Source organism: Dermacentor variabilis, chromosome 6 (genome assembly GCF_050947875.1).
Source record: "Dermacentor variabilis isolate Ectoservices chromosome 6, ASM5094787v1, whole genome shotgun sequence".
NCBI classification, from domain to species: domain Eukaryota; kingdom Metazoa; phylum Arthropoda; class Arachnida; order Ixodida; family Ixodidae; genus Dermacentor; species Dermacentor variabilis.
Window position 1 is genome coordinate 99,512,532 of NC_134573.1, and position 26,892 is coordinate 99,539,423.

Genomic DNA, 26,892 nt, shown 5'->3' on the forward strand with positions numbered 1-26,892 from the left:
TGCTTGTTCTTCACCGGTTGACATTTTGATGCATGTTCATGCCTCTCGGAAAAAAGAATGAACAACCTATGAGTGACTTAGCAAATGCGTTCTACTAATTACCACTAAAAAAACTAAATTTGTGGTACTATGCCCGACATGTTGCACTTTTCCGTGATATTTATTGTAAAGTAACAAGTCACTAGCAAAAGCTTAAAACCTGTCGCGTACTTTACAAATTATCTATTTATTTTTCTACCTCGTCGAACAATCTTGGCTTTTCCAATTTAAGCCTTCTTAGTTCTCATAAGAAAAAAATATTTATCACCGATTGCTCCGGGTTTTAAGTTGCAGCGTGCTTGAAAAAAAAAGCAGTATTTGTTTATACATACTCAACGCCTTTGTGGTATTAAATGACGCAAGTATAGAATAAAAAGAAGTCAATGAAACCTAATAGATAGAATTAAATGGGTTCTATGAATTCGTCTTTCTTAGGTGAGAAAAGAACATTTCAGTGTCTATTTATGGGTTACATTCAGGCCCGGGGTGCTGCAGCTGCAGTTTCGTTCACGCTTAAACACGTAGCGGACTGAAAATTTTGAACGAACTTCTGCGCAAGCGCATGTAATGGAGGCACTGGGACATTGTTTACTTATTGAAGAATTTCATCGTCCAGCAATGTCTTCAAGATTATTTTATATAACCGATATGCATATATTTCGGGCTCTCCACAGGACTACCTAGGGCAATTAAGATACATCAGTAAAAAAAAAAGTGTCTCTGCACAGAAAGGGTCCACAGGAACCTGAACGACCTCATGGTTTGATGCCAGACTTGCCAAATATATGCAAAGAGTGTGCCTTACACTGAGTGACTGATTGAGCTATAGAAAATTGCTCAGTTACTGTTCTCCTCACTGAAACCGAGGTCTTTCTGAGTGCCTTGTGCCAGTCTGGTACTCACCTTCTGCTGAGGATCCGGATTGTCGTACACAGTTGAGGAATCGAACATCTCGAGATTAATCGGACGCTTGCGGCGAACGGACAGACAGTGCAGGTATTCGGGCCGCAGCATGCCTTCAAACTGTGGTGCAGTCGGGACATGCATCAGAACATTGCCGCAACTTGTGAATGCTTAAAAGACAATGTTTACATGGTCATATCGTAAGAAGCCAACAAACATTGACACCAAGGACAACATAGGGGAAATTACTTGTGCTTAATAAATGAAACAAAGAAACGATAAATTAATGGAAATTAAAGTGGATGAAAAAACAACTTGCCGCAGGTGGCAACCGAACCCAAAACCTTCGCATTTCGCGTGGGATGCTCTACCAATTGAGCTACCGCGGCGCTGTTTTCCCATCCACTTTCTTGGGTATTTATGTGTCCTAGTAGAACCCTGGGAGTGTTAGCCAGCGCCACCACTCACAGACCTTGGTGGCGGACGTGGAACGTCCTTTATTGCCGCAGGCGTCACGAGAACGTGATCTTTTTCGGTGAAGGCAACCGGTCAATAAACCCACATATGCTCAATTGGTAGAGCATCGCACGCGAAATGCGAAGGTTGTGGGTTCGGTTCCCACCTGCGGCAAGTTGTTTTTTCATCCACTTTAATTTCCATTAATTTATCGTTTCTTTGTTTCATTTATTAAGCACAAGTAATTTCCCCTATGTTGTCCTTGGTGTCAGTGTTTGTTGGCTCCTTACGATATGACTATTAAAAATCGGGCCCCTCGTTTAACCTCCTTTCTTCAGTGTTTACATGGAGTACTACAAGAGCACGTCAAAAAAGCAGACGGGGGGGGGGGGGGGGGAGACAGAGACATCATATTTTCGGAAGGGATGAACGAGTGCGACTTACTAGAAGCGTGTGACAGCAAAGTAAATAGTTTAATTTTCGAAAAGGTGAGAGCGTCCAAGTAAACACTAGAGCTCTTAATAAACGTAGCAGCTCCAGTTTCCGCAGGCTACTAGGTTTATTAAGAGCTCCAGTGTTTACTTGGATGCTTACTTGCCAGCCTTTCCTCTTTTCTCCACAAGAACCACTTCTATCTCTCCGTAACAAGCGTAGCAGTTTTTGTATTTTCCTGAGACCGAGTTCTGCAGGCATACGGTTGCTGATGAAGATGGCTGCATGTACTAATGGTTCGGCATTCTGGCTTTTTCTACTCAGAAACAGCCTACTAAGTTGCTCTTTCTTAGTCCAAACATATGTACAGAGTTCTGCGGCTATGTACGAAATGTTAGCATTCATAAAGTCCCGTACACTGGATCCGAAGCTCTAGCAGTTACTAGATCTCATGTAGCGGCGTTTCAACCACGTAGCTTTATAAACGCATTTTTGATGCATCATAGTTCGGGTCATAGGAAATGAAACATACGGTGTTCATTACGACCGACTGCGTTTCTTCCGGAACATTTACGCCAGGAGGTTGTCTATGACTAGGAGGTACGTATTCACCCTACGTACTTCGTATCCCTACGAGGTACGTAGGCTGACATGGCGTCACCCGGCGATGCCCTCTTCCGTCACTCAATACCGCCGCCAACAGGTGTTCCCTTTCGCTAGCTCTTATCCGTCCAGGCCCGAGCCAGCAAGCGCGAGCCAGCGGCCCGAGCGTGAGCGATTGAGCGATAAACTAGTGACGTCAGCAGCAGCGAAACTTCCCATTGGCTGCGACGCCACGTCACGAGCGTGAGAGGCACGCACGTGACGTGGCGTCGCAGCCAATGGGAAGTTTTGCTGCTGCTGACGTCACTAGTTTATCGCTCAATCGCCATGTGACGCTTTGGAACCCCCAAAAATAAATCACAGAACACAGTAGCTCAGTCCGATGCTGGCTCAGCGAGCTCTCACTGCCTTCAGCTTCTCACCACTACGCCACCGTGAGTGTTGATTTTTCGTCGGCGTTTCCAGTATTCGGTAAAGGGTGAACTGCGAATGCGTATAGACGTATGCTGAAGCGTTGTTACCCATAGTAGTGCAGATTTTTGTGCGTGAGAGAGCGACAGCGAGAGCAAGGAAAGATAGGGAGCTCAACCACATGAATTTCCGTTTCGCTACCTTAAACGTGGGAGAGGGAATTCGGCAAGATAGCACGAGAAGGCGTTGGTAAAATAAGAGAGAGTTCACGTGCAGGGTGGTATCAGACGCAGGGTGTCTATATGTGTCTTTTGAGTAACTAGAAGCTGTAACCGGAGTGTCTACTCGCATGCCAGATGACGAGATTCATATTTGATTCCTTACCGCTAACGGCGTGCCACCTTTCGATTCACAGCGCAACACCTGAAAGAGAGTTCGAAATACGTTTGTGTTGAGTTCATTCTTTAAATGCATAATCAGCATTTCAGCACTTCCGGGGAGCATGTCACTGTCACGCATCACGTCGATAGTAGTAGAATACTTTTTACCCAGTCAACAAAAATCATTCACAGCAACGCCGTAAAAAAAGGAAGCACGATATGAAGGGATCTTTTTGAATGTTGCAGAAGACTACTTTATTCCATAGCACTGGTACCAATGTTTGAAACATGTTTTGAGCAGTATTTCACAAAAGGCGTGGTTGTGACATATTGATAACAAATGTCAACGAAAGCTACCCATGTCGTTGTCATACTTATGTTATGATAAGATCGGTGGTGCCCCTCACTTTCGATGCGAGGCTCAGGTTCCGAAACTCTCCTCGCTTACGAAAGGCAAGGGAGTGCACAGTTCCTAGATACTTTGAGCGCCTGAGAACGTAAGTATAATGACGCGCAAATAAAACAAATTAAACGGATGTAGGTTTTGATGTTGCCCCGTTTCCTTTGTTTCTGTTCAGCCCGTATTGCAATGACGCTACTGTGGCAGAAAATGCAACTTGCATCCACATGCACATTTCATGACGAGTATGCCATCAGGGCAGGACCTGTATATTATGCTGTCAGCGGGAGACTAATCCGTGTTTCCTTTTTTGCAAAGGACAATCAATTAAGAAGGAAACGTCCCATGTCAGGAACTTTGATAACTGCGGCTGTTTTCATACATATCCGGTGCCACATTATTTGCATTTCATTGGGCACGGAGGAACTGCAACGTAGAAGGACACACTGAGGACTTCCCTCAGCGGTGTTATATATTTGCGAGGAGGGTAGCAGACAACTCAACATATATGCGACTTCTTCTTTCTCCGCAAAGGCTACCTCTGCTCAATTTATGTTTGGTGTTTTCACCTTCGTTGCATGGTTGCTTTCGTCCTTCACGTTGACGCCATAGCCTATCATCGCTGCACCGTTGTGTGGTTGTTTCTGTAGATCAAACTCGTATTAGGCTTGTGAAGGGTCGGATTATCGACGCTCTCGGAGACTGCTGGCAGTTCTTTCATGTGGCCGTCTGCGGTAGTGTACGCCGGCAATGCTCTCGCATGCGTTTAAGACATTGACGCCACCCGTACGAACAGTGTAAAATACGTGGCTTCGCATATTAAATTAGGCTTCGCGCTCTTTTGTGTAAGCCACGTTTCTCGCGACTAGTTTCGCACTCGCAGCTCTCTGGAAGAGACGAATGAACCTAATGGTCTAAGGTGACCTGGCTATCATTCGTCGCGTAACATATTCCACATACGCGCCATGGCCATGAGAGGACACTGGCTAACGCTGCCAGAGCTGTATGCTTGTACGCGCATGCGCAAATGCCTAAGACGATGGACGGGAGGATGGACGTGGCTGTACCTTAATTGGTAAAACGCAGCAAGCGAAATGCAAGAAATATTCGTTAGCCTCCTACCGGCGCCAATTTGGTTCACCTCCCACGTTGAGTTCATTTTTCTCTTAATACTTCAGCATATATATATATATATATATATATAGTAACAAAGGATTGTTCCTATGCTTTTTTTTGCTTCAGTGTCTGTTGTCGTCATGTGGCTGTAACTAAAAATAGAAACATGGCTCCTTAGATACCACTATTCTTTTTCCTCATAGAGTTGTGAATTATGTTGTGAAATAGAATTTCCTAGGTTTTACGTTACAAAACCGTTATCTGACTATGAAAAACGCCGGAGCTGGGGGCACCACAATAATTCTGACCACCTCAAGTTAGTTAACGTGCACCTAGAGTGAATTTAAGCAAACAAGCATTCTTGCATTTCACCCTCATCGAAACGTGATCGCCGCGGCTGGGATTCAACCCGCAGCCTGAGCAGCGTGTTTTGCGAAAGTGCACGGGTGCATAATTATGAGCGATTGATGGATAAGTCTCAATTAATGAATTTAGTTTACAGAAAAGGCCCGTTGTGTACTCGTTTCCCTCCTGCGCATTTCGAACATCCCTCTCCGTACAGTGACAGTTGACGCCTTATTTGTTCCGCTGCTGGCTCCTGCTTTACCGCACGCGTCTAAGCGTATAATGTGCACGTTCATAACGCGTTTCTTTAACTGGAGACACTTAAATATTCTAGCGGCGAGCGTACTCGAGCACGGTCGCCGGTGACCGAAAGTCTTTACTGTACGAACCTTGTCCATGACCTCTTCCTGCACGTCCAGGCCTATACGAAAAGACAAGGCCGAACGGGCACGGCTGGGCATGTCAGGTAGCACTTCTCTGATGCACTTGTGGCTGATCATCATATTTTCTCTGGCCCACTGCAAGGCACGAAGATACATAGCCCAAATGCTGTCAACGGATTGATATATGTATGGATAAAACTTCATTGGATCTATTTAATTGTGCTTGGCCCCTAGATGTCCGGTAGCGCCCCCCGACCGACATCTCTAAGCGAACGACTGTGGTACAGAGAATAGCGAGTCCCCGGTGTTCAAATCAGTGCCGATCAAACATGATGCAACTCGCACTTACAAGCTCGGCGTGAATTGCTCATCAAGTTTTCTTGTCTAGTTTATTTCTTTTTTTTTTCTTTTTTGGCCTGGCCACCGTGCGCCTTTCGCTGCCACAAGTTCTGCAATATCGCTATCACATTATCAGTAGCACAATCAGGAACACGGGAATAAAACGCAAGCATGGCGCAATGTGTATGTCCTTGCGCCTGCTTGTAGCTGTCTTTCTGCTTGCGCGACTAGAATAATTTCTAATCGCACCCGATAGATGGCGCTTAATTAACAACTCAAATAACGCCCTTGACTTTCTCTTCAGTGCAGTCTGCCATAGCATTTTCCTACAGACCTGCCATTTGCAGGATCTATCAACCCTGTGTAGGCAGTATGACATCTCGAAATCCATGCTTCTGTCACAAATGGTATTGTCTGTGTTCCGATACTTTCTACGCTAGAGTGAGCGAGCCCTTGTTTTCACCGTGTTGCTGAAGCTTGATCGTTCAGTACAGAACAAGAACAAAGCAGTCATGCGCTGTCGAGAAATTACAGTGCGAATGCGTTGCTGCACGATGTGCAACATTCTGACGAGGCCGACTGTGCTAATTAAGTTTTGGGAACTTAAGTTGCTGTCGAATAATAACTTGGGCGTTCCGATATGCCGTAAAAACATCCCGCGTGTCAATGTATCCAAAGAAGTTTTTTATTTAGATTAATCAATATTGGAATGATCTGCTCAAAAACGCGCCTTTATACAGTGCCTACCTCAGAGAAAACGGAAAATTTATACTCACTTTACCTGCCGGAGTCTCTAAGTAGGAGCAGAGGGTTAGCTGCAAAGGCAGAAACTTTCTTCGCATAAGTGTTCAAAAGAGCTGTACTGTGTGATTCCAGTACAATATAGACGACTACTGTTAAACTTTATTGGTTATGCTAAAAGCAGCCACTAACCGCATCATCCAAGTAGGCGCTCCTATTTTTCAAGTACTCGACGAAGACAGACTCCAACCTTTCTGGAGCCACGTCCGGCAGCAGACGCCTCATGCAGGATGCCTTCGCCTTATTCCTCTCACGCGCCTCCTGGAGAAAGCGCAGAAGAAAAGGAGGATGAGGGGTAGGACGAAAATGACACCAGGGGATTTGGCCAATCCCCCACTGTGGGTATGTGCCACGGCCACTCAGGACAACAACAACAACAACAACAACAACAACAACAACAACAACTACCCGTGCAGCTATCCCTGTAAATCCGCACCAGCAACAGCTCCACTTCAGTGTCTCTTCTCAAAGTTTTATGATAAAGAGGTCGCACAGCTAGACCCCGCGTGCACTAGAAGCGTTTAGACAATGCTACTAAAAGAGATGAATGATATTACAATAATATTACAGGTAAAATGCTAGCACTCTGCCAAGTTCACCCCGTGCCAAATGAGATCGTACTATTGGTGACGGTTAGGATTACTTGCTAAACGTCAACTTTCGCTAAATAGATCACTGCCATTAAGAAACTTTATGACACAGCAAAACATCTCTCTCGTGAAAATGCAATGTCCCTGCGGTATGAGTAAGTCATCTACGGTAGCGCATAGTCCTTTACTCTGCGAACAGTCCGTGAAGGAAAGTGCTGCATTCTTCTGCAAATGGATATATTCTAGCCAGTCGTAACGGAAACAGGGAGACGTGTCAGCCAGTAATTAAGTGTGCCGAGACAGGATCAATAGCTAAGTTTCTCTTTGGCAGTATTAAACAATGCACGCATTTTCTCACTGAAAGACAATGTCTTTCTGGGCGAGTTCACCCACTTTTCCGCATCTCCCGTAGATAGTGAAGTATAAAGGTGTGCGCCGATCCCAAAGATGAATCTGGTATCAACGCTCCCGGTGCTATAACTGCGCGCAGGTATCGGTGATAAGGGCAGCGTTCCCGCATTGTTCCCTCATGATAGCTAGCGTTTCGAGAAGCAGTGGTTGAGATCATGCGCCTCGAAGCTTCCGACTCGCGTTCTTGTATTCTTCTTAAATAATGTTCTTCCTCCTCCTCTGGCCGAAGACGTAGACACTGTCGTTTCAGATGCTGTGAGCCTGAGAATGAATTCGACGGTTCATGCCCTTCATTTTCGTCTTAAATCACTCATGAAGTCAATATCTTTCGTTGGCGCCAGCGTGAGATTGAATCCGCTTCCACCTTCCTAATAATTGCTTCACGTAGCGTAGTACCTCTGCCTTGATTCAGACGGTTTGTACGCTATATATACCGATGTCCACTTGTTACGTATTTACCGTTATCTAGGCTTTCCTCAATTCTCCGCCGAGCACAAGAGTTCAAAAAGGTAGGAAGAAATTATTTCCTCCATCGAGCAGTGGCAGAATCAGCTGACCAGCCCCCACCCGGATGACCAACGCAATCTAGTCGACCGGGTGAACTAGACGGCTTGGCGCCAAGGCTTCCTGGACGAAGGAAGGTGTCTCACCATAGGACGTCAACAACCATCAACTGAAGAAAACCTCATTTATAAGTCATACGATGTAAGCCTAACAAGAAAGCGCATTCGACTACGAAAAAAAGGTGCATTTAATTACACTTTTTGATAATGTTCGAAAGCATGTGCAACATTTCCCGGGCGTCTTCCTCACAAGGTCAAATGATACGGCGTATACAAACACAGCCATTCGTATTTTTATGTGCCATCAAGAAGTGGGGGGGAGGGGTCTTTCTTGGAGCAAACAAAATGACGTACTCAAACCCGTCAGCTGCAATGTAATATTCAGAGTATGTTTCCAGGCCATATAACTGCAAATACTGACTGTATCGTAGCCGTGAGCTTGCGGTAAGTGTCTGGTTGTTGCAGCCAAACCTAATTTTCAAGTCCTCTGCGTCTAGCTAACCCAACCTAACCCAATCCAACCGCCATTTTCGTTAAATATTTACTTTAAAAAACTATCGGCATACAGTTGAGTAAGCACGCTGTTCTTCCAACTGGACGTTTCCACAAAATTGGGCAATACTTCAATATACTGATTCATTCAACTTGATTGATGTGTACCTGGTGTGCTTTCTGCACACCATCATTCGATCGCCATGGGATCAAAATGGGCCACGCATTCGGCCACTTTCATAGTAGCCAGATATTGAAGTGGATTTGTTTTCTTTTGTAGAAAAGCAGAAGTCGTCTTAATTTCGTCAAAGCTTTCTCATGCTTGCGGCATTGCCATCACACTTAAACTGAAGTATTCGAACGAAACCAAATTTCCAACGCTTTTGTCCAGTGCTGTCATTATTTTTTTAAGCGTGTAGCTAAAGTATGATAAAGTTAGAGCTAGAGTCTTGCTAAATTTTGAAGCGAATCGGGAGCTGAAATTGTCGCTAGAACATTGAAGTAAATTCTATGTCCCATATGCATTTTGCAACACTGTAATACACTCTAGCATGGCAGAAAGCATTTATCGAACTATGTTTCGCAATTGGAATGTCCGTCTGAGTGAGGAATAAAGAGTGAATTTACAAGCATGTTGTAGCGGGCTTTCACATCAGTTACTATTACACTTCCAAAACAACGGACCAGGACAGCTGATGTCCGGAGCTCACCCTCAATATATGAGATTCCAAATTGCAGCACGATTCAAAAGAATGAACAATCTCATTTTCCTAGCATACAAAAGCTCATGGTCCACCTTATTTCCGAAAAAATTCTAGTTCTCGGCACTCCTCAAAGGTTGACAAAATTCTTCAAGATTCACAAGGTCGCATGTTAACGCAGCAACAATTATGTGACCGTTATGCAGCTCAAAAACTACGCTTCCGCCCCTTGGTCTATCGGAAAGCTTTTGGCAGGACCGATTTGTCCAAAATCCATGCGATAAGGAAGCAGTGTGTTCATGCGCACGAGAACGAGCCCAGCCAATCCTATGTCTACGTTTTTTGTACAGTCGATATATCGTATTTTTCTGTAGCGTTCTAAATCTCACCGTAAGATTTGGAAATGTAACCCAATCGAACGGATTTAGTAAAAATGCTGAACACGAAGAAGAAGGATCCATTCCAATCGCTTGAGTGACGCATAAAAATAACACGAATTTTTTTAGTACGAGTGCATCCTGTCAAGGTAGCTGTGCCTTGATCACGGTCACAGAATCTATGCGTCATAAAGGCCTTTTCGGCTGCTCCCAAGTAGCTCTCTCCCGGCTGCGGCGTCCTTATTTCGATGGGGGCGAAATGGAAAAACGCCCGATTTGCGTGCATTGCGGACGCGTTAATACCCTTAGGGGTCACAATTATTCTGGAATCCGCCACTACGGCGTGCCTCATAATCAAATCGGGATCTTGACATGTAAAACCCCAGAATTCAGAACCCACAAGTAGCTTTTGAATAATAAAGTGCGTTCCAAAAGGCTACTTATGTAGCGATTGTCCTAACTTCGAAGTCGCTGAATTGTCGTCTATTTTTCTGTCACATCGCTAAAAAAAAAAGGTCGCCGGTCAATAAATAGAACGGTATGTCGATAAGTGGATCAAAAAGTCACTAAATTCAGCGAAAAAATTGCTAAACTGGCAGCACTGCTCTTGTCGTGATCTTGACAACAAGTAGTGAATTTCACAGTATTCTTTTTTATATTTCTACTGGGTCTCACTATTTCCATAGCTGTAGTAATATTTCGAGAGCGCATGTTACTAAATCTGTGCGATTCCCTTTCTTTCTCTACATAGCATATGCTGTACTATTTTTCTTCTTCTTGAAAGGTCACACTGTAGCCATGATTTTCTGCCTTACCTTCAGCGTCGAGCTTTCAAAATGATATTTCGAGACAAATGACTAACGTGCGAGATACTGGTCTCCAGAAACCAAAGACAGACTTACCTCCTCCGGAACTTGATACTGTCGCATGCAGAACAAAATCTGAAAGAAACGTGAACCGTACTATTATCGCCACGTCGAGATACATTAGTTGTTCAGCACGATGACGAAGCGCCCCTTTTCTGGCGAAGCCAGAAAGTAGACCCCGTTCTGCAGATCATTTCTCCCGCACTCGGCATTGCGGCAAGTGGTGTCTGTGCTTTACGTTGAAAGCTTTGACTCGAAATTATTCGCCAGGTAACAGATTGCTGAATATACGTAGCGGCACTCATTGCATTTGAGTGGTTCGTCTATAATCTTTCTTGATTATTTCTACTTTTGTAAAGTTGTTTATTTCTTATATTAGCGTGTCACGGTGTCTCGAGTACAAGTATATGTCCCTTCTTATGTATTCGCCGTAAATAAGTGCTGAACAAAAATAGCTTACTTTTGTAGTTTATCTGTTCTTTCCTTGCCCCAGAAAAATCCCTTTGTGAACAAAGGAATTGTTTGTACTCGCTAGCATGTGCCTCTCTGTACTGCTCTCCTATAAAGCAAGCAAAAAAAGAAAGGAAACTCTGCTGAAGACGCTCCTAGTTCGCCATAGGTCAAAGCAACAGTTCCAGCTAGTAAGTATGTCAAACTTAATTAGAGCACTCCAAGGACGAGGGCGGGTATTGGCTGAACGCGACGTTGTGCGCTGTCTGCTGTCACATATCGCTTCGCCCCACCGTTTTCGCAGCACTACTAAACGTCCCAAGAGATAACTAAACTTCAATGTGGGTTGCAGGTTCTATTGCTTTTTTATTATTATTTTTGACATGATATCAGCAGATGTTGGCACGAAACGACAGCGCCCGCTACTCCTTGGCTCTTGAATAGGCGCTGCGTACAACATACACTTACGCTAGCACATATAATTCAAGTCAAAATAGCACCACGACATTACAAAGAAAAACTGGCAATGCACCTATGCGAGCAACAGGGGCGCTATAACGTAAAACTGTTCCAAACTTTTCTATTGCAATTCTGCTATCAGCCCTCTACGATTGGTCAAAAAACTTTTTTCGGCCACCCCCACTTCACCTGTCTGTCACGCGACGTCACGAAAACCGCGATACCTCCCCATCTGATATGATGTGTACACACTGATTATGCATGATTTGACAGAAAAAAGAAAAATAGTTATTTCTGATTCGACCCCTTTTCGCCATTAGCCCTCGGTTATCGGTAAAAAGTTTTGGGGCAGCTCCACTTACCTGCCTGTCACGCGATGTCACAAAACCGCAAGAACTCACCGCGTCAAAGTGACGTGTACACGATAAAGATGCATTAATATGCCGAACAAAACTGAATTTTCTTCGGAATAGCGGTAGGCTGCCCCGTTCCGAAAGAAATAAAAGATGGCTGCCGCTGATCGCTCAGACGCTGGCTACTCGCACCTGCCGCGGAGCATGAGTGTATTTGCGTATAATAAAACTTCTTGCGTGGCCGTGTAACGTTTTTGAGCACTTTTGGCACGTTTACCCCCTCATTCTGCCAACTCTTCTTTGCTGAGGGTCCGTTTTAAGGTCATTCTTGAGCTTCCGTTGCATGCCGCCGCGATTTTCGACCAGCCACCGCAAGCTGAGTAAGGGAAAGCCGACCAATCGTAGACGCCGGCACCGCCCTCTTCATCCGGTTATCGACTTTCAGTGCAGTGGCTCGGCCCCATCGAATCCCTCTCCACTTGAGCGTTCTCCTCGCTTCTTGTTAACCAATTAGATACGACAAGCCGCTCAGTGTAGTCAATGTTATTCGTCTTTCAAGCAAACAAAAGTGACCTCCTATGAACAAACAACCCTGCGGGTGACCATCCGGCGCTTGCGTTGGTGGTTACGCAAATTTGACGTCAGAAGATTGGAATAGAAACATATTGGAATAGTTATACGTTATAGTGCCCCAGTATCCCGCATAACACAGTGACATTAGAAAGAAACAGTCATGTAGGAATGCCAACCAGTATAGCACCACTTGTACGCAGTGACAGTACAAATAAGGAACGCTCTTATAACGACACAGACGTTCTTTTTACACAGGTTAATAACGGTCCACAATGTTGATGTCCACAGGAAATTATTTAATGCTCTCAAAGTGGCAGCGTCATTCTCGGTGTGCCAGTGAGACAGGCAACACTTGCCTGCTGGTTTGTGTACATCACGTTGTGGGTCAGCGCGTTCACTCGCTTCACCAGGTTCGCGTACTTCCTGTCCTGGACGCCTCGTGGATCACCCGGGAAGTATTTCTGCATGCATTCGATTCGTGATGCCCGCAGCTCCAGCACCTGACGCTCGTCCTGCGAGTGTGGTTATGATAAGGCGAAATGTAAGCTCATTCAACTTGGCATTAAACAGGAGGACGCCTATACTTCGACGTCATTCGTGGACGGTTTTCGCCAAGTACCAATCGCAAGCAAGGCAGCTCCGCCTTCATCGTGTGACAGAGGCCGCTCCTCGGCCGAAACGTTCACATGCGTTTGTGTTTTTCGACGCGAACTAGCTGGAATGGCCATAACGTTGCCATGAACGGTTATCTTTTAACTAAATAATGTGATATGCTGAATAATTACCTAACTAACTAAATATTTAATAATTAGTTATATGGAGATATATATATATATATTTATCGACGTTGGTCGTATGTATTATCTGCACGGCGTGGATTTTCGTAAATAAGCACTCTCTCTTTCGGTTATCGAAGCTTCACAAAAACTGGAAAGCACTACCTAACTAACTATTCCCAGCTTATGACAGGAGCAACCGTCGCTTATGCTTTATCACATTAACTGATAACAGCTCTTTATATGTCTTAGACGGCAACATTGAACCCCCATGCCTATGAAAGGGATCTATGCTTCAGTACTGTCCTTCCGCTGCTGACATTTTCTTATTCTGTTCATCGGAGCGCTTCCACAGCCGCAGCTCTTCTTGTAGGATAAGTATTGTCCCCTTGAACTTCTCAAATTTTGGACTTATCAACACGCTCAACCTCTCTGAAGGCCTGAATGAACCTTTTGGTTTTTTAGCAAGAGGACAGGCAGAACTTTTGGGAAATCGCAAAAAATACCTTGGGGAGGGGGGGGGGGGGTCTTTCAAAAAAGAAAGAAAGAAAAAGTCTGCGCCCAATGCCTTCGCTCTCTTGCAAAGTCGTTTCCTACACACGTGCCCGCAATAACCGAGCAGTGCCATACCCCCCACGCCCCTTCCCCCCCTCCCGAATCCGTGCGTCCTTGATTTTCCATGCTTCGGCGCCTAACGGACGAAGGGTCACTGGAGAAACGCTGCCACGCAAAGCCTCAACTATGGAGGCGTACACGTTTCTGCAACACCATCGCCCTTGAGAGTCACGCACCTGGCAGCATTGACAGCGTTTTCACGCGACGTTTATTTTTCTTCTTTCGTAGCTCTTGTGCTCATGCTTTATGTAGATCAGTAGAGCACAGCGGCACGCAATGCTGTCATCAATGCCGTGCGAGTCGCGCTTACCGCACAGGTTTTGCGTGTGGGTCACGCTAAGCCTTTTGCAACTGCATAACGGTATCTAAAGCTGCGTGCAGGGGTAGCGAGATTCATTGCTGAGGTTGAAGAAGCGGCACCTGCCTAGTATCTCACGTCCGCAGAGCGCGAATACTGTTCAATTTTCTCCCATTTCCATTGCACCTTCGAGTAGAAACAGAGCAGACACGTGCGTGGCCACGCCAGCTTAGCTTTCTTCCTTTTCCGCTACTTTCTCTCTCTCTCTCTCTCTCTCTCTCTCTCTCTCTCTCTCTCTCTCTCTCTCTCTCTCTCTCTCTCGCTCTCGCTCTCTCGTTCTCTCCCCATGACAACTTTTAATTATTTTTCTTTTCAAGAAGTGTAAGAGGTGGCACAATTAGCGATGACTTTTATGAGCGGGGTTTTGCATAGGATCGTAGTAATACGGTAAAACATGTTGCAGTTGTGACGGTGAAAGTGCTGCGATCTCATTGGAGGCTGAAGAAATCAATCAATAATTATGCGTTTTGTAACCTCGTGCTAGGCCCAATTTTATGTACGAGCAGTAGCACAAATATCTGCTAATTAGTTTGTCAAGTATCAGAAAACATGCACTCACCTTCCCAAAAGCATCGTGACCTTGCTTGAGACATGCTGTTAACTGCAAAATAAGTAATATAACGTACCAAACAAAACCTAAGTAATTTCTACGGGTAAACTGGTGCTGGCAACATTTAACACCCGAACTCTCTCAAGTGAATCTAGCTTGCTAGGACTCTGAGGAACAATAAAGAATTGTCTGGGATATCATTGGCCTTAATAAGGTTAGGAGAACTGGTGAGGCTTATGCCAAGCTGACAAATGGCCACGTCCTTTGCTATAGAGGACTTCTAGATATGAAGCAGTACGGAGTAGCATTCGTAATCCATATGAACATAGCGGGCAACATTGACGAATTCTACAGCATTAATGAGAGGGTAGCAAAAGTCGTAATCAAACTTAATGAGAGGTATGGATTAAAGGTAGTACAAGCCTATGCTCCTACCTCCAGTCATGAGGATGATGAAATAGGTAAGTTTCTGAAAGATGTTGAATTAGCGACGCGAAAAGTGAAAACTCAATATACCGTAGTAATGGGCGACTTGAACGCAAAAGTGGGGGAAAAGCAGGCTGGTGAACAGGCAGTTGGCAACTACGGCGTCGATTCTAGAAACATTCGAGGAGAGATGTTGGTAGAATTCGCGGAAAGGAATAAGCTGCGAATAATGAACACCTTCTTCTGGAAGCGTAGCAACAAGAAGTGTGCCTGGAAAAGCCCTATTGATCAAAAAAGAAATGAAATTGATTTCATTCTTTCTGCCGATCCCAGCATAGCGCAGGTTGGAGTAAGACATATACGAAAGTATAACGTGAGAAAGATTGAGGAAGCAGTAAAAAATGGACGCAGCATGAAATCAGAGAGGATACTTCGCATAGAACAAACCAAGATGTGTGCACTGAAAGATAAGCAGGGTAATATCATCAGCAATCTCGAAGATAGAGTAAAATCAGCAGAAGAATTTTATACGGACCTGTAAAGTACCCAAAGTCACCACGGTACCTCCATTTGAAGTAGTAACGAACAGGTTACAGAGGCTGTTTGGTGGTGGTGGTGGTGGTGGTGGTGATGATGATGATGATGATGATGATGATGATGATGGTGGTGGTGGTGGTGGTGGTGGTGGTGGTGGTGGTGGTGGTGGTGGTGCTGCTGGTGGTGGTGGTGGTGGTGGTGATGATGATGATGGTGATGATTATGATGAATAGAAAGTTCACGGAACAATCTCTCACAAGAGCTGGAATCGCACAACTCCATGCCATGTTTTTCTTTTCCTTTGTTTCTTTTTTTGTTATCGTTTTTTTTTCTACATAGCATTCAGCCCATACGTTTATATTCACCATGTGTTCCACTGCTCTATTTACATAATACTGAACGACAGACTTTTGTAATCTCCAGCACCATAACAGCGACATAATGCTTTGCTCTGTAGCACCAAATCTGCAGAACAAATGTGAGCGCTTATGTTGTCTTTTGCTGGTGGTTCACGTATGCTTTACGTCCATCAATATGACATTTAAAGACACAAAATAAGAAAAAGAAGGCAAATGTTTGTGCGACTAGCGCCCCTTTCCAGTACACTTCATGGAGTTCTTTTTTTCTTCCCCGAATTAAACACAAGGAAGCATCTCAAGCTTGTAATATTTCGGCGGTGTACTGTTGATATGTGTCCGGTTGTGGCGAAATTGAAATGGTGCTGTTTCGCAATAAATACTCTCAAATGAACGTTTGAGAACTCTCAGAGAAAGAGAGAGAGAGAGAGAGCATGGAGTGAAAGGTAGAGAGGTTAATCAGATCAATTGTCCGGTTGCCTATTCAGCCCAGGGGATGGGGTAAGGGCAGAAAAGATGACAAAACAAGAGAAGATAAAAAACAATCCACCAGTTCGTAAACCACACTTTTTCGATCAGTCCTGTTGCTTTCAAAAAACACTAGCGATGTTACAGCAGTCCGGGCCGACGTCGGCGGAGACCAGGATACAAGAATTCTCGTCTCAGTTAAGGAGATGGTTGTTAGTTTTGTCGAGCGCGTTGCTGAAGCGACCACAATCGCACAGAATGTGCACTGTCGTTTCTTTACGCCGACAAATAAATTTGCATTCTGGACTTCTGGCCACTTCGATGAGGTAGAAGTAGGGGGAAACTCGCCGCATTGCCTCTGAATTGAGTGCGCTGCCACGTTTCTATTCTTTTTTTCCAGGCTGGTATGCATTTGTCATTGCGCATGCGTTTTGTTAAGAACGGCCCGCTGAGGTGCAAGTTTTGCCAGCCTATTGCGACAGCGGCGTCAACTTTTCTTGGAAAGACACCGTCATCCTCAAGCCACACGGCGTCACTAAGTCTACTGTGTGCGGGAGACAATGGATTGCCGAGATTCCTTCGACGAACCAGGCTTTATGACTGAACACGCCACCACCGATCTGGTCTGCCGCGAGCAGGGGAGTTGCCGAGGAAACGTGTTTGGCTGCAACGTCCCACGCGCCTTTCAAGACGCAAGATAATAGAGAACCGGTGGTCGCGCTGCGGGGGTCAGATCGGGGAATAAAATGCGCCTTTCCTGACGTAAGCCCCGAGTTCTGCGAAGACCGTCTGACGTCGCTGGGGACCGTGAACCTGTGCGGAAGTGTGTGTGTGTGTGTGTGTGTGTGTGTGTGTGTGTGTGTGTGTGTGTGTGTGTGTGTGTGTGTGTGTGTGTGCGTGTGTGTGTGTGTGTGTGTGTGAGATTCAATAGAGATACCATCAGTCATGGAGGCATTACGTAATTAAGGAGTACAGGACGCCTACGTTAATCCCTTGGATAGTATCTACATAGATTCCACAGCTACCTTAATTCTCCACAAGAGAAGTAGGAAGATATCTATACAGGAAGGGGTCAGACAAGTATACAGAACGTTTCCCTCACCTAGGGATCGAGGGAGGACCGAGTGTTTATAAATCGCTGTTGTGCGGCTGCTCACTGTACTTTCTCTCGCAGTCATGCTACACTGATGAACTGCAACATCCTTATGTAGATACTGTAAATAAACCCATATTCCTCGTTCTCGGTGAGAAGCAGTCCTTCCCTTCAACAACGTCCTCAGCGTGGATAAGTTGGACGACGGCATGGGGCAGCTACCATCTAAATCATGCCCGACTCCAATCTTGACAACTGGTTACGAGCAGTGGGATTGACCTCCCAATCCTCACAGTGTTTACTTGTTCGTCATTTTCAGTTACGCGTTGATGTTACTCTTCGCATTTGTGCAGTTATGCTAGCCCCAGTGCATAAGGCTTACCAGGCGTACGCAACCTCTTAAAAAAAGCGCGCACATCTGCACCGAATAGTCGTGTAGCTAGCTGTTCACTTACGGTAAACTATGGCTGGGAATCTGAAATCAGGTCGGCCTCCCTATGCACGGCGGTTTGGACACGACGGCTGGGCAGTAAGCCTTAGCTTCTCGACTCTGGGAACAAAAGTACTACTGACGTCTCCTTTAGCTCAAGCGACTGATATGATTTGATATTCAGCTCGATTTATGAGAGTGCTCGTATTTCTTTATAATCATCACAGTTTGATTAATAAAATTTCTCCTTCATAGCTTTCTTGTTAACACGCCCCATCATGTATTTTGTGATCTTCAAGTGCCTTAATTCTCTCAACAGCTTCGACACAAGCGTATGATCGCGTGCGAGTCGATGAAACAAAGTAAAAATACCTTGTGATCAGTAAATGCAAGATATTTTTTTGGTTGGTGCGTCCTAACGCACCAGACTGCACGCGAACTGATGGAAGCGTATCACATAAAAAATAAAGGCCAAGACTGTGTTAGTAACACCTCTATTAGATTGTTTCCTTTATAATTTATAATTTATAATTCGTTTTCTTTATTTCCTATATAATTGGTTGCCACGCTAGGCTCATGAGTGTTCTTGTTTGCTGCGATATGTGCATGTTCTATATGCCTATATATGCCCACGGGCTGCCGTGAATAAAACAGTTGAAAGTTTACCGCCCGTGCTGTTTATGTGTTCTCTCTCTGTCCCCGCCTTTATTTGCGGTCAATATGATATGCAGTAAACACCAACTATGCCAAAGTGAAGTTCTTCTGATGCTGGACATGGGTTAGCAAATAAGGCGGCCAGTGAATGGCAAAGAGCACTTACGAATGAAACGCTTTGTAATTTCGGCCTATGTGGTGTCCAATTTTGTCTATTGTTCTCATGCTATAGCATTTTTTTCTATTACTATCGCTTTCTACCTATCGCTTTTTTGAAACCTGGCTATCGCTTTCAATGCTTCCCCCATCGTGCTAAACTGTCCAGTTCTTTAATAGAATTGTTCCACATTGGACAGTTAAAAAAACGTGGCAGCTATTAACTTTTCATCCTGCAATCAGTAAGAAATAATGATATCACTATTCTGGAAGCCACGCCTATCTTGAGACACCTAAAGTGGCCAAAATTGATGTGTTATGCTGTATACGCCGCTCTTAAGTGTACTACTAGCTTATGAGTACGACTTTTTCAATAGTCTCGTAAGCATTGCAACAAATTCTCGTAAGCTGTGAACTCGTTTATCAAATTTATCTATTTGAGATACTCTAACAGACGCAGTTTACACAAGTGCGATATCTGCTGTTTGTGGAGTTACAAATAACTTCGTGCCTCAGTTCCTTAATTGATAATTCTTCATAAGTTATCTCAGGGAGGATCAGGTCCTAACGCAAAGCACTGCTTATTAGAATCGCTATAACTTGACTTCCTCTCTTCAGCTTGGCATTTTGCGGGATTGCAAGTCCATTTCAGCGTTCCAAAAGTAGCGTGTTTAATCAAAAAGCCTCGGTCTTTCCAGCCTTGCACTCGACCGAAACTATCAGCAAGGGGCTGCGTCCCGATAAGGTTCTCACATTGCGCAGCTTCTGAACGTCCTCGCTGTCGTCCATCCTCGTGAACCGACACAGGTGTTCCTCCAGCTGCTCCTCGGGCACCGAAGGGAAGACGAGGCCGATGCACAGGTGTCGCCTCTCCTCGAACTGGGCATCTCTCTGCAAGTGCGAAGAGGACGATTGAAGGAGTGTGAGGGCGCAACGAAACGGATGCGACAATGCTGCAGTCAAACTCGCTTTGCCATCTCAATTAACTAACACAGTAAATTACCACATCCTGTAGTGCAATGTCACGCCCGGTAGAAACAGATGATATGCCCCGCCCCCCTCCCCCCCGCAGTAAATGAACATAAGCCCAGCTGAATCGTCGGTTCCATTTCCGGCCATGGCGTTTGTGCTTCAGATGTTGGCTGAATGCCTGAGCGCGAGTCCACGTAGTTTAAACTGTGTGTTAATAGACGTCATCTATATGATCGATCTTTGTACGCACAGATCTACTGCTGCGTCTGGCTATTAGCTTATTTGTGGGCGCTGGGACTTATGTGTTTATTTCATATAATGTTTGACATGTGGGTATGTTAGGTAACTTGCTTGAATGAAAGGGTCACGTCAGGCTAAATTAATCCTCGAAGCAACGCGAAGTTCGTTAGGACCTGAGAAGCAGCCTTTCGCACAAACTGGAACAACTGCAAATAAGAGGCAAATCGGGTACCTTCCGTAGAAATACAGCACCTGTATCGGTACTTATTGGCAACAGAAGAAAAACAGTCGGCTAGTGCACACGGCAGCCTCAAGTATTAACCACTCACAAGCGCTCGCGCGCGCATGCACAACGCAGTTGGTAAGTGTTTTATGACTCGCTTGGTAGATCGTCAAGCGACACACTTCGTAGTCATCATTTATCCTAAGGAGTTAGCCCGCCCTCCCTTTCGTATGCAACGTGTTGCTGTTGGACGCGACTCGCGCGAAGGAGAGTGCTGAGGTTGGCAAGTATTCGCACGTACCACTCATACGTCTGGGGTTAGCGTGCGCTTCATCTCGCGTCTTTAAGGAAACGGTTTCTATGCGAAGAGACGCGCGCGTCCATCGTCTCGCAGCGCTAGTCGGTGTTCGCACGAAAGAAGTATGCACGCATTTTGGACTGGATTGAATAACTTTAATGAAAGGTCCTGCGAGCTACGGGACGCAAGGTCCCATAGAGCGGGCTACTCCCACGTTGGGACCGGGAGTTGTAACTCCCTGGCCGCATCGTGGGCTCGCTGGACGGCCCAGAGCTGCTCCGCCAGGTCCGTGCTACGTAATGCTTCTTGTAGCCTGGCGGAGTCTTGATCCTTGTTTGCGTGGGTTAGACCACACGGCCAGAGCGAGTGATGTACGTCTTTTTTGTGGCCGAATAGATAGCAGCATCGGGTATTTGTGCTCAGGGATCGTGGTTTTGTGCCACCCTCGAACAGGTGTTTTCTTTTTCTTTTTTTTCAACCGGTACCTTTCTCTAGCTACTTCATTAATGCTCTATGGTTAGTGTCTCTCCCTCTATGGCGGGAGAGAATAATATGACGCATTGAGGAGGAGAGTAGGAGACTCGAGGAAGTAGCGCAGGTCCGGAGGTGATAGTGGAGAGCGCAGTAGGTGAGCAGTCGCGATGACGCGATTTGTAACAGAGAAAGGAAGAGGCTCGCCCAGCATAGAGACGCGCCACGAGGCCATCGTGAGCAGGTGCACATAGCGGGGAAAAAAAAGGGGCGTGCCACGCCGCGTTTGACTTAGGTCAAGACTGCCACGTCATGAAATAACGCGTTGTGGTTTAATGTGTCAGCTGGTGTGCCCGTATGGTTTGCCATGGACCGCGGCACGGCATGCATATAGGCAACAGTGCCATACGAGAATACTCCCGCTGACTTTCAAAATCACTTAAGATTGTTTTTGCCGCAACTGTTTACTTAAAAGGCTCAAAACGAGGCAAGACAGGAACTGCCTACTCACCGTAAAGAAACTAGTTTCCAGAAATGAATGCTTCGAGTTAAAGGAAAGCATAAAAGGGCGTGAAGCAAGCAGTCTGCAAACAACTGCGACTCAGGCTCACCTCAAGCGCGGCGCTTTCTGATATGTTCCGGCACTTCATAATGGCTTCCTTTGAGTTGGTGGACATTTCTGCATAAAGAAAAAAAATGGCACTCTTAAATTCAAAGAAGTTAACCCTTCCCATTTCCTCCTCCTCTATGGCGTCACCTAAGGCGACGTTTAATTTGCATTCAACACACCCAAAGATGTGTCGTTCAAGTGCAAGCAAACCTAATTGACATTTTTTTTTCGTCGAAGTATAGGATGTGAACAAGGCAGGTCGAGCAGATATAAAAGATTATTCTCGGGAATGATTATCGAAGGGCTCGACAGAAGCTCGCCTGGTCAGCTGTCATGCGTCATCATCCACTCATCATACATGCGTAATCTAAGTGCTCCTTGTGTATCTCAATATGTGATCTGTGTTTCTCGCAAGAGATAAGCTCCTGCAGCAGAAACAAGCCAATGACGTTGAAAAACGGGCACTATAAGACAAAACATTGTGGCACCCTGTGAAAACTACGCGTACGGATTGCAACTGTGCTTACATATAAGTTACAACAGCTGTGTCGCCGTAACGAGCGAGTTTATTGCTACGATAAAATTGCGTCAAAGAGACGTTGTGCAGAAAAATAAAGCATGTGTCACTTTTTACCGAGCACGCTGACAAAATGGTTAAGCCGAAGTGACAGGAAAAACGGGGACACTCTACACAAGAAAAATATTCCCTGCCACTTTAAGCCTCGCCTACAAATAACTGCTTTATCAAATGACCTTCACCGAACACGACCGTTGGGAGCTCTCTTGGAATCTTCTGACGCACAAAACGTATTTTCTAAACTTAAAAAAAAATGCGCCTGGTTCATTTTTGTGCAATAATGAAAGGGGCTGCGAAAAAGCCTTACTGAATCGCCATCTCGGCAGCTGCCTGTCAATGTGAGTACAATCATGAGAAAGCCTGTCTTACCTAACCAAAAAAAAAAAAACTAAAGCTCTGCTGGCGTGAAGAAAGTCCTCACTCAATTTATTTGCTTTATCTTTTTGAACACACGTGCGAAATTTGAGAGTTCTGAAATCAATAATACTAAACCGACCTGGCCATACTCCGATGACTGATTCAATAGTTCGATTGCACCGCAAATCAGTTATGAACATTCGGCTGCGTGACAGTTCATGGCCTTGAGAAGACCCTATTGACAGAGCTGAACTGTCACCCGAAGTACTTGTGAAAATTCCTGGGAACCATACATAATCAAGACCATTTCGAACTAACTTTATGCACGATTGTTCCTTTGTCTGCCTAGTAGCTATGCAATGTTATTTATTGCATAGGATGATTTTGATAAACATGACATGATGATGACAAACACCCATCACTTTCTACGAGTACACATGCGCAAAATTAAGGGTGCTATTAATTTTCCTTTTGAATGGTTTCCAATACAGATGACGGTGTACGATGCATGTGTTACCTAAGCACTTACAAAGCGCTTCTGGGACGTAGTGCTTAGAACCTCTCGCTTCAAACTGATTATAGATTGTAAAATACAATATATACTGGCGTAATTACTTTTTAATCTTAAGTCGTGCCGAATGAAAAATGCGCGACTAGTGAACGAATGCGAACAAGTGGCGATCGTTGCATTTTCAAGCCCATAATGCAGGTGGCAAAATCACTTGCTCGCTTTTTTTTCTTTCTTACCTGAATGCCCACCTGCTTCAGGTCTCATTTATGTTCGTCCTATTTTTGGTGGCCGAAATTTTGCTCGCCGCCGAGACACACTTTCTATTTTTACCGCGTGTATCGGCTACGTTCCTCGTAATATCATTTGTGGGGAAGAAGTCACATGCGGAAACTTTTGGTCTGAAGCTGCCCTTACTCCTTCACCATGAAAAATAAAATGTGAAACACCTTTCTGGTTAACCTCCCTGTCTTTCCTTTGCCTTTCTCTCTCTCTATGTGAAACACCATGTGAAATACCCAGAGTGTCTCTGCGCCTGCAACTAACGCTTGCGATTTTATATGGCTGTGTCCCAGAGACAGAAGACAAACGTGAGAAAATGCGCCGGGACTCAGACAGACGAGCCTACAGATTACGAACAGTTAATTACGGATGACAAGTTCCATAGGCCACTTAAGCGGCTTTTTCTTTCTTTTCTTTTTGTGAAGAATGCCTGCGTGTAACTATAATACGATGTATGGCAGCCCATTCTTTACGACTTAAGTATAAAGTAACCTAGAAGTATTCTTAGAAGAACTCCCTGCTTGCTACTAAACGTTCAATTTGGACAAATATGTGGACAAGTGGCCTTCGTTGCATGAAAACCTAGACCACGAAGACACACATCTAGGAACACTTAGACGCATCGTCTAATATGCAATATACAAAAAAATAGTGCCGCAGGAACCGTCTAACGATGACTGTCGCCTTTCGTAGAAATCCGTGCTCACGTACATTTATTCTAAACTCTAACTGTGAAACTAGTGTTTCCGCACGTTCTGGCTCCATGGCTTAATTAGTTGTAACCATCAAAATATTTGTAGCCGCATAGGCTTTTCTTTTGTTCTTTCTTTTAGTTTGCATGAATTTTCAGTAGCACCTTTTTCATATTTCTAACGCCTTTTCTTTAATGGGCTGCGCATATGGCATTAAAGAATGCGATTGCCAGAGGTTACAGCCGCTTTATTGAAAAAGAAACATAGGTTACAGCTAGCAAATACAAATAGAAGAAACATGAATTATGTGATAATGTTTAAAGGGACACTAAAGGCAAATATTAAGTCAAGCTAAAGTGATAGATAAGTCCTACAGAATCTCTAAAGCGTCACTATTGTCGCCAACAGAGCCTTAATTATCGAGAAATTGATGCAAATGCAGGACATGATTACAAACTCCCCCGGGGCATTCAAGTACTTGCCCGATGACAAAAGCACTCAGCTAAATTCTGTCACTAGTACTCAACCACTCGTTGCACAATACATGCTTGAATTGTGTTATAAGACGTAATAAAATGCTACTTGTCCAGTTTTATTTCATTTTTTCGAAAAAAGGACTAATTGAAGTTACCCTTGACAACGACGCGGGTGGCCGAAAGGTTTTGTTTTCACTCGACTCCGCGCCGCCCACGCTTTCGCTTTTCCTTAGTTTCGCCATCGCGTGGTGGTGCGCAGGTTTTGCAATTCAACTTGCGTGTGAAGTCGCGGGATGCCCGAACGGTCTACACCACTTGACCAAAGAGCAGCTGCAGCAGCAAATCCGCCACTGTGTCTTGGCTGGGTGCCACCGTCATTCGGGCGCCGTTTTGCTCACCGACGGCAGCAAAAAGGACGTGATGGCGCATGCAACGTCACCACTCCCCCAGTTTGGTGGCGGGAAATTCGAATTGCGTTAAAGGTATTCGGACCCTTCAGATGCGATTTGCTCGTACACTAAGTATTTTCTTGGCACAAAACAAGCGTTTCGACGTTTCTGGAATGATGTTTCAACAGTCCACGTCGACTTAGTATTTGCCTTTAATGTCCCTTTAAACAATTAACCCACTATGCATCCTATAAAACAATGCCACTGCTGCTATTTATTTAGGACTACCATATTTACGGCCATATTATTGTCACGGAATGAATTGCTTGTCACTGCTGCTTTCGTTGCCACCATCCTGGACACCGCAGTCTTCCAGATTGCGTCACACAATATTATCTTGCAAACTTGTTAGAGCTCACTCCTTTCTGTACTCCTCTCTCTCTTAAAACTACCTTGCTTTGAATATGTGACGCAAATAATTTATATAAAACGTGGGCCGTTCTTTTCCTGCACAGAAAACTTTACTGTGTTGCAAGTCCCAGTAGTCACGCCTTTTGTCCGTGCTAGACTAAGCTGTATACTTTGAAAGAACTGTGTATGCGACCGAGTTTATGTTTGGAGGGGATGGCTATGTTAGTTGGGATGTGTTGGCAAAGCTTAAAGCGTGAGGCATGGGGTATTTGTAGATTGTCACTTATATAAGATCCTGCAATAGGCGCTAATAACAGTTGTACAGGTTTTTTCTCATTGTCGGTCGAATATTAGATGCTCCACAGAGTTTCACCTCAAAGGAAATGGAGGGCATCTGAAGAATGCTGACGTGTGAGAAATGTTTGATGCCATTTTTTTTTCTCGAGCACAAGTACAGTTAAACTTGGTTATAGCAAGTTGAAGTTGGGGCCACAGTTACTTCGGTATATCAATTACTTCTTAATATGCATTATTGCATGTACTGCACTATGAATCTCTATGAAAAGTGTAATTTCATTTGCTCTATTATATCCATTATTTCGTTATATCCCGTTTCATTATAACGAGGTTTCACTGCATACTAGAGCACTTATCCGCTTATATATTGTGACAGGTTGCTGCTAAAGACGAGCTGATCCGCAACCAAATTTCGATTGGTGCTGAATGTAAAAAGTGCTCGAGTACCCGGCTTTGGGCGCACGTTAAAGAATGCTATATTGGGAAAATTATTATGTAACCCTTCACAATACCGTCCTTCATAGCTCATTGTGCAGCTTGATGACGCCAAACTTCACAAGTATATTTTTTATATATTAGGGCAGGTTCAGGCGTCCTATGCTCAAAAATGTTTCTGAACCGGTTCCTGCTTGTGTAGCCACGCATCTACAATAAATAAAGATCTAATCTTGAGTGGTACTGCAAACGAGTTCATGTGGTGTGCACACTTTTGCCATTAGTAATACGCTCGTGAAAGCCAAGATTCTGGACTCAGCCTGCTTTCGACGCGGCACGGACCGCAAACGGGCGTCGGTGCCGAAAAACCATCCACACTCACGGCTCAGGTGCTTGGCACCGAAACGTCGGTTGCTCCTGAACACGGGCCCGCACTGTTCGTCGTAGGAACCAACTGGGGTGCCGAAAAGCATGACAGCCAGCACGAGGACGCAGAAGACATCATTCCACGGGAACATTGTGAGGGACAGGTTCTGAGCGGTCAACGAGTGTCGAAGACAGCAAGGATCGCAAATCTTCGCTCCAATCTCCTAATACGGTGCTGTTAGGGAAAAAAATTCATGATACCTTTTCTGTCGTTATGGGATTGTATACGAAAAAGAAATTCACATGTCAAAATCTGCGCTCATACGCGGGAGGCGGCGCAACGGCGGCCCGTTATTCCATCAGCGCGTCCAGCAAGACAGAGTGTGGGTGCATGCCGGTAAGAGAAAAGAAAGGGTCACGTGCTGC

At 44.9% G+C, this 26,892-nt stretch overlaps 1 protein-coding gene across 1 annotated transcript; it reads right to left on the reverse strand.

The window, feature by feature from the left end:
- Positions 1 to 876: 876 nt before the first annotated feature.
- LOC142586228 (uncharacterized) lies at positions 877 to 26,892 on the reverse strand. Its single transcript, XM_075697479.1, has 12 exons — positions 26,792 to 26,892; positions 26,483 to 26,701; positions 21,678 to 21,745; positions 19,616 to 19,753; positions 14,752 to 14,793; positions 12,800 to 12,955; positions 10,645 to 10,683; positions 6,741 to 6,869; positions 6,584 to 6,622; positions 5,475 to 5,603; positions 3,229 to 3,267; positions 877 to 1,062 (listed from the first exon to the last, which is right to left on the reverse strand). The coding sequence occupies exons 2-12, from the start codon at positions 26,616 to 26,618 to the stop codon at positions 877 to 879; spliced, it is 1,101 nt and encodes a 366-aa protein (XP_075553594.1). The 5' UTR covers positions 26,619 to 26,701; positions 26,792 to 26,892.

Coding starts and splice junctions, on each gene's coding strand:
- LOC142586228 (XM_075697479.1), bottom strand. CDS start 26,618: ATGTTCCCGTGGAATGATGTCTTCTGCGTCCTCGTGCTGGCTGTCATG. Junction 6,870..10,644: donor AGTATCAAGTTCCGGAGGAG/GTAAGTCTGTCT, acceptor CGCTTTCTCCAG/GAGGCGCGTGAGAGGAATAA. Junction 6,623..6,740: donor GCGCCTACTTGGATGATGCG/GTTAGTGGCTGC, acceptor CTGCCTTTGCAG/CTAACCCTCTGCTCCTACTT.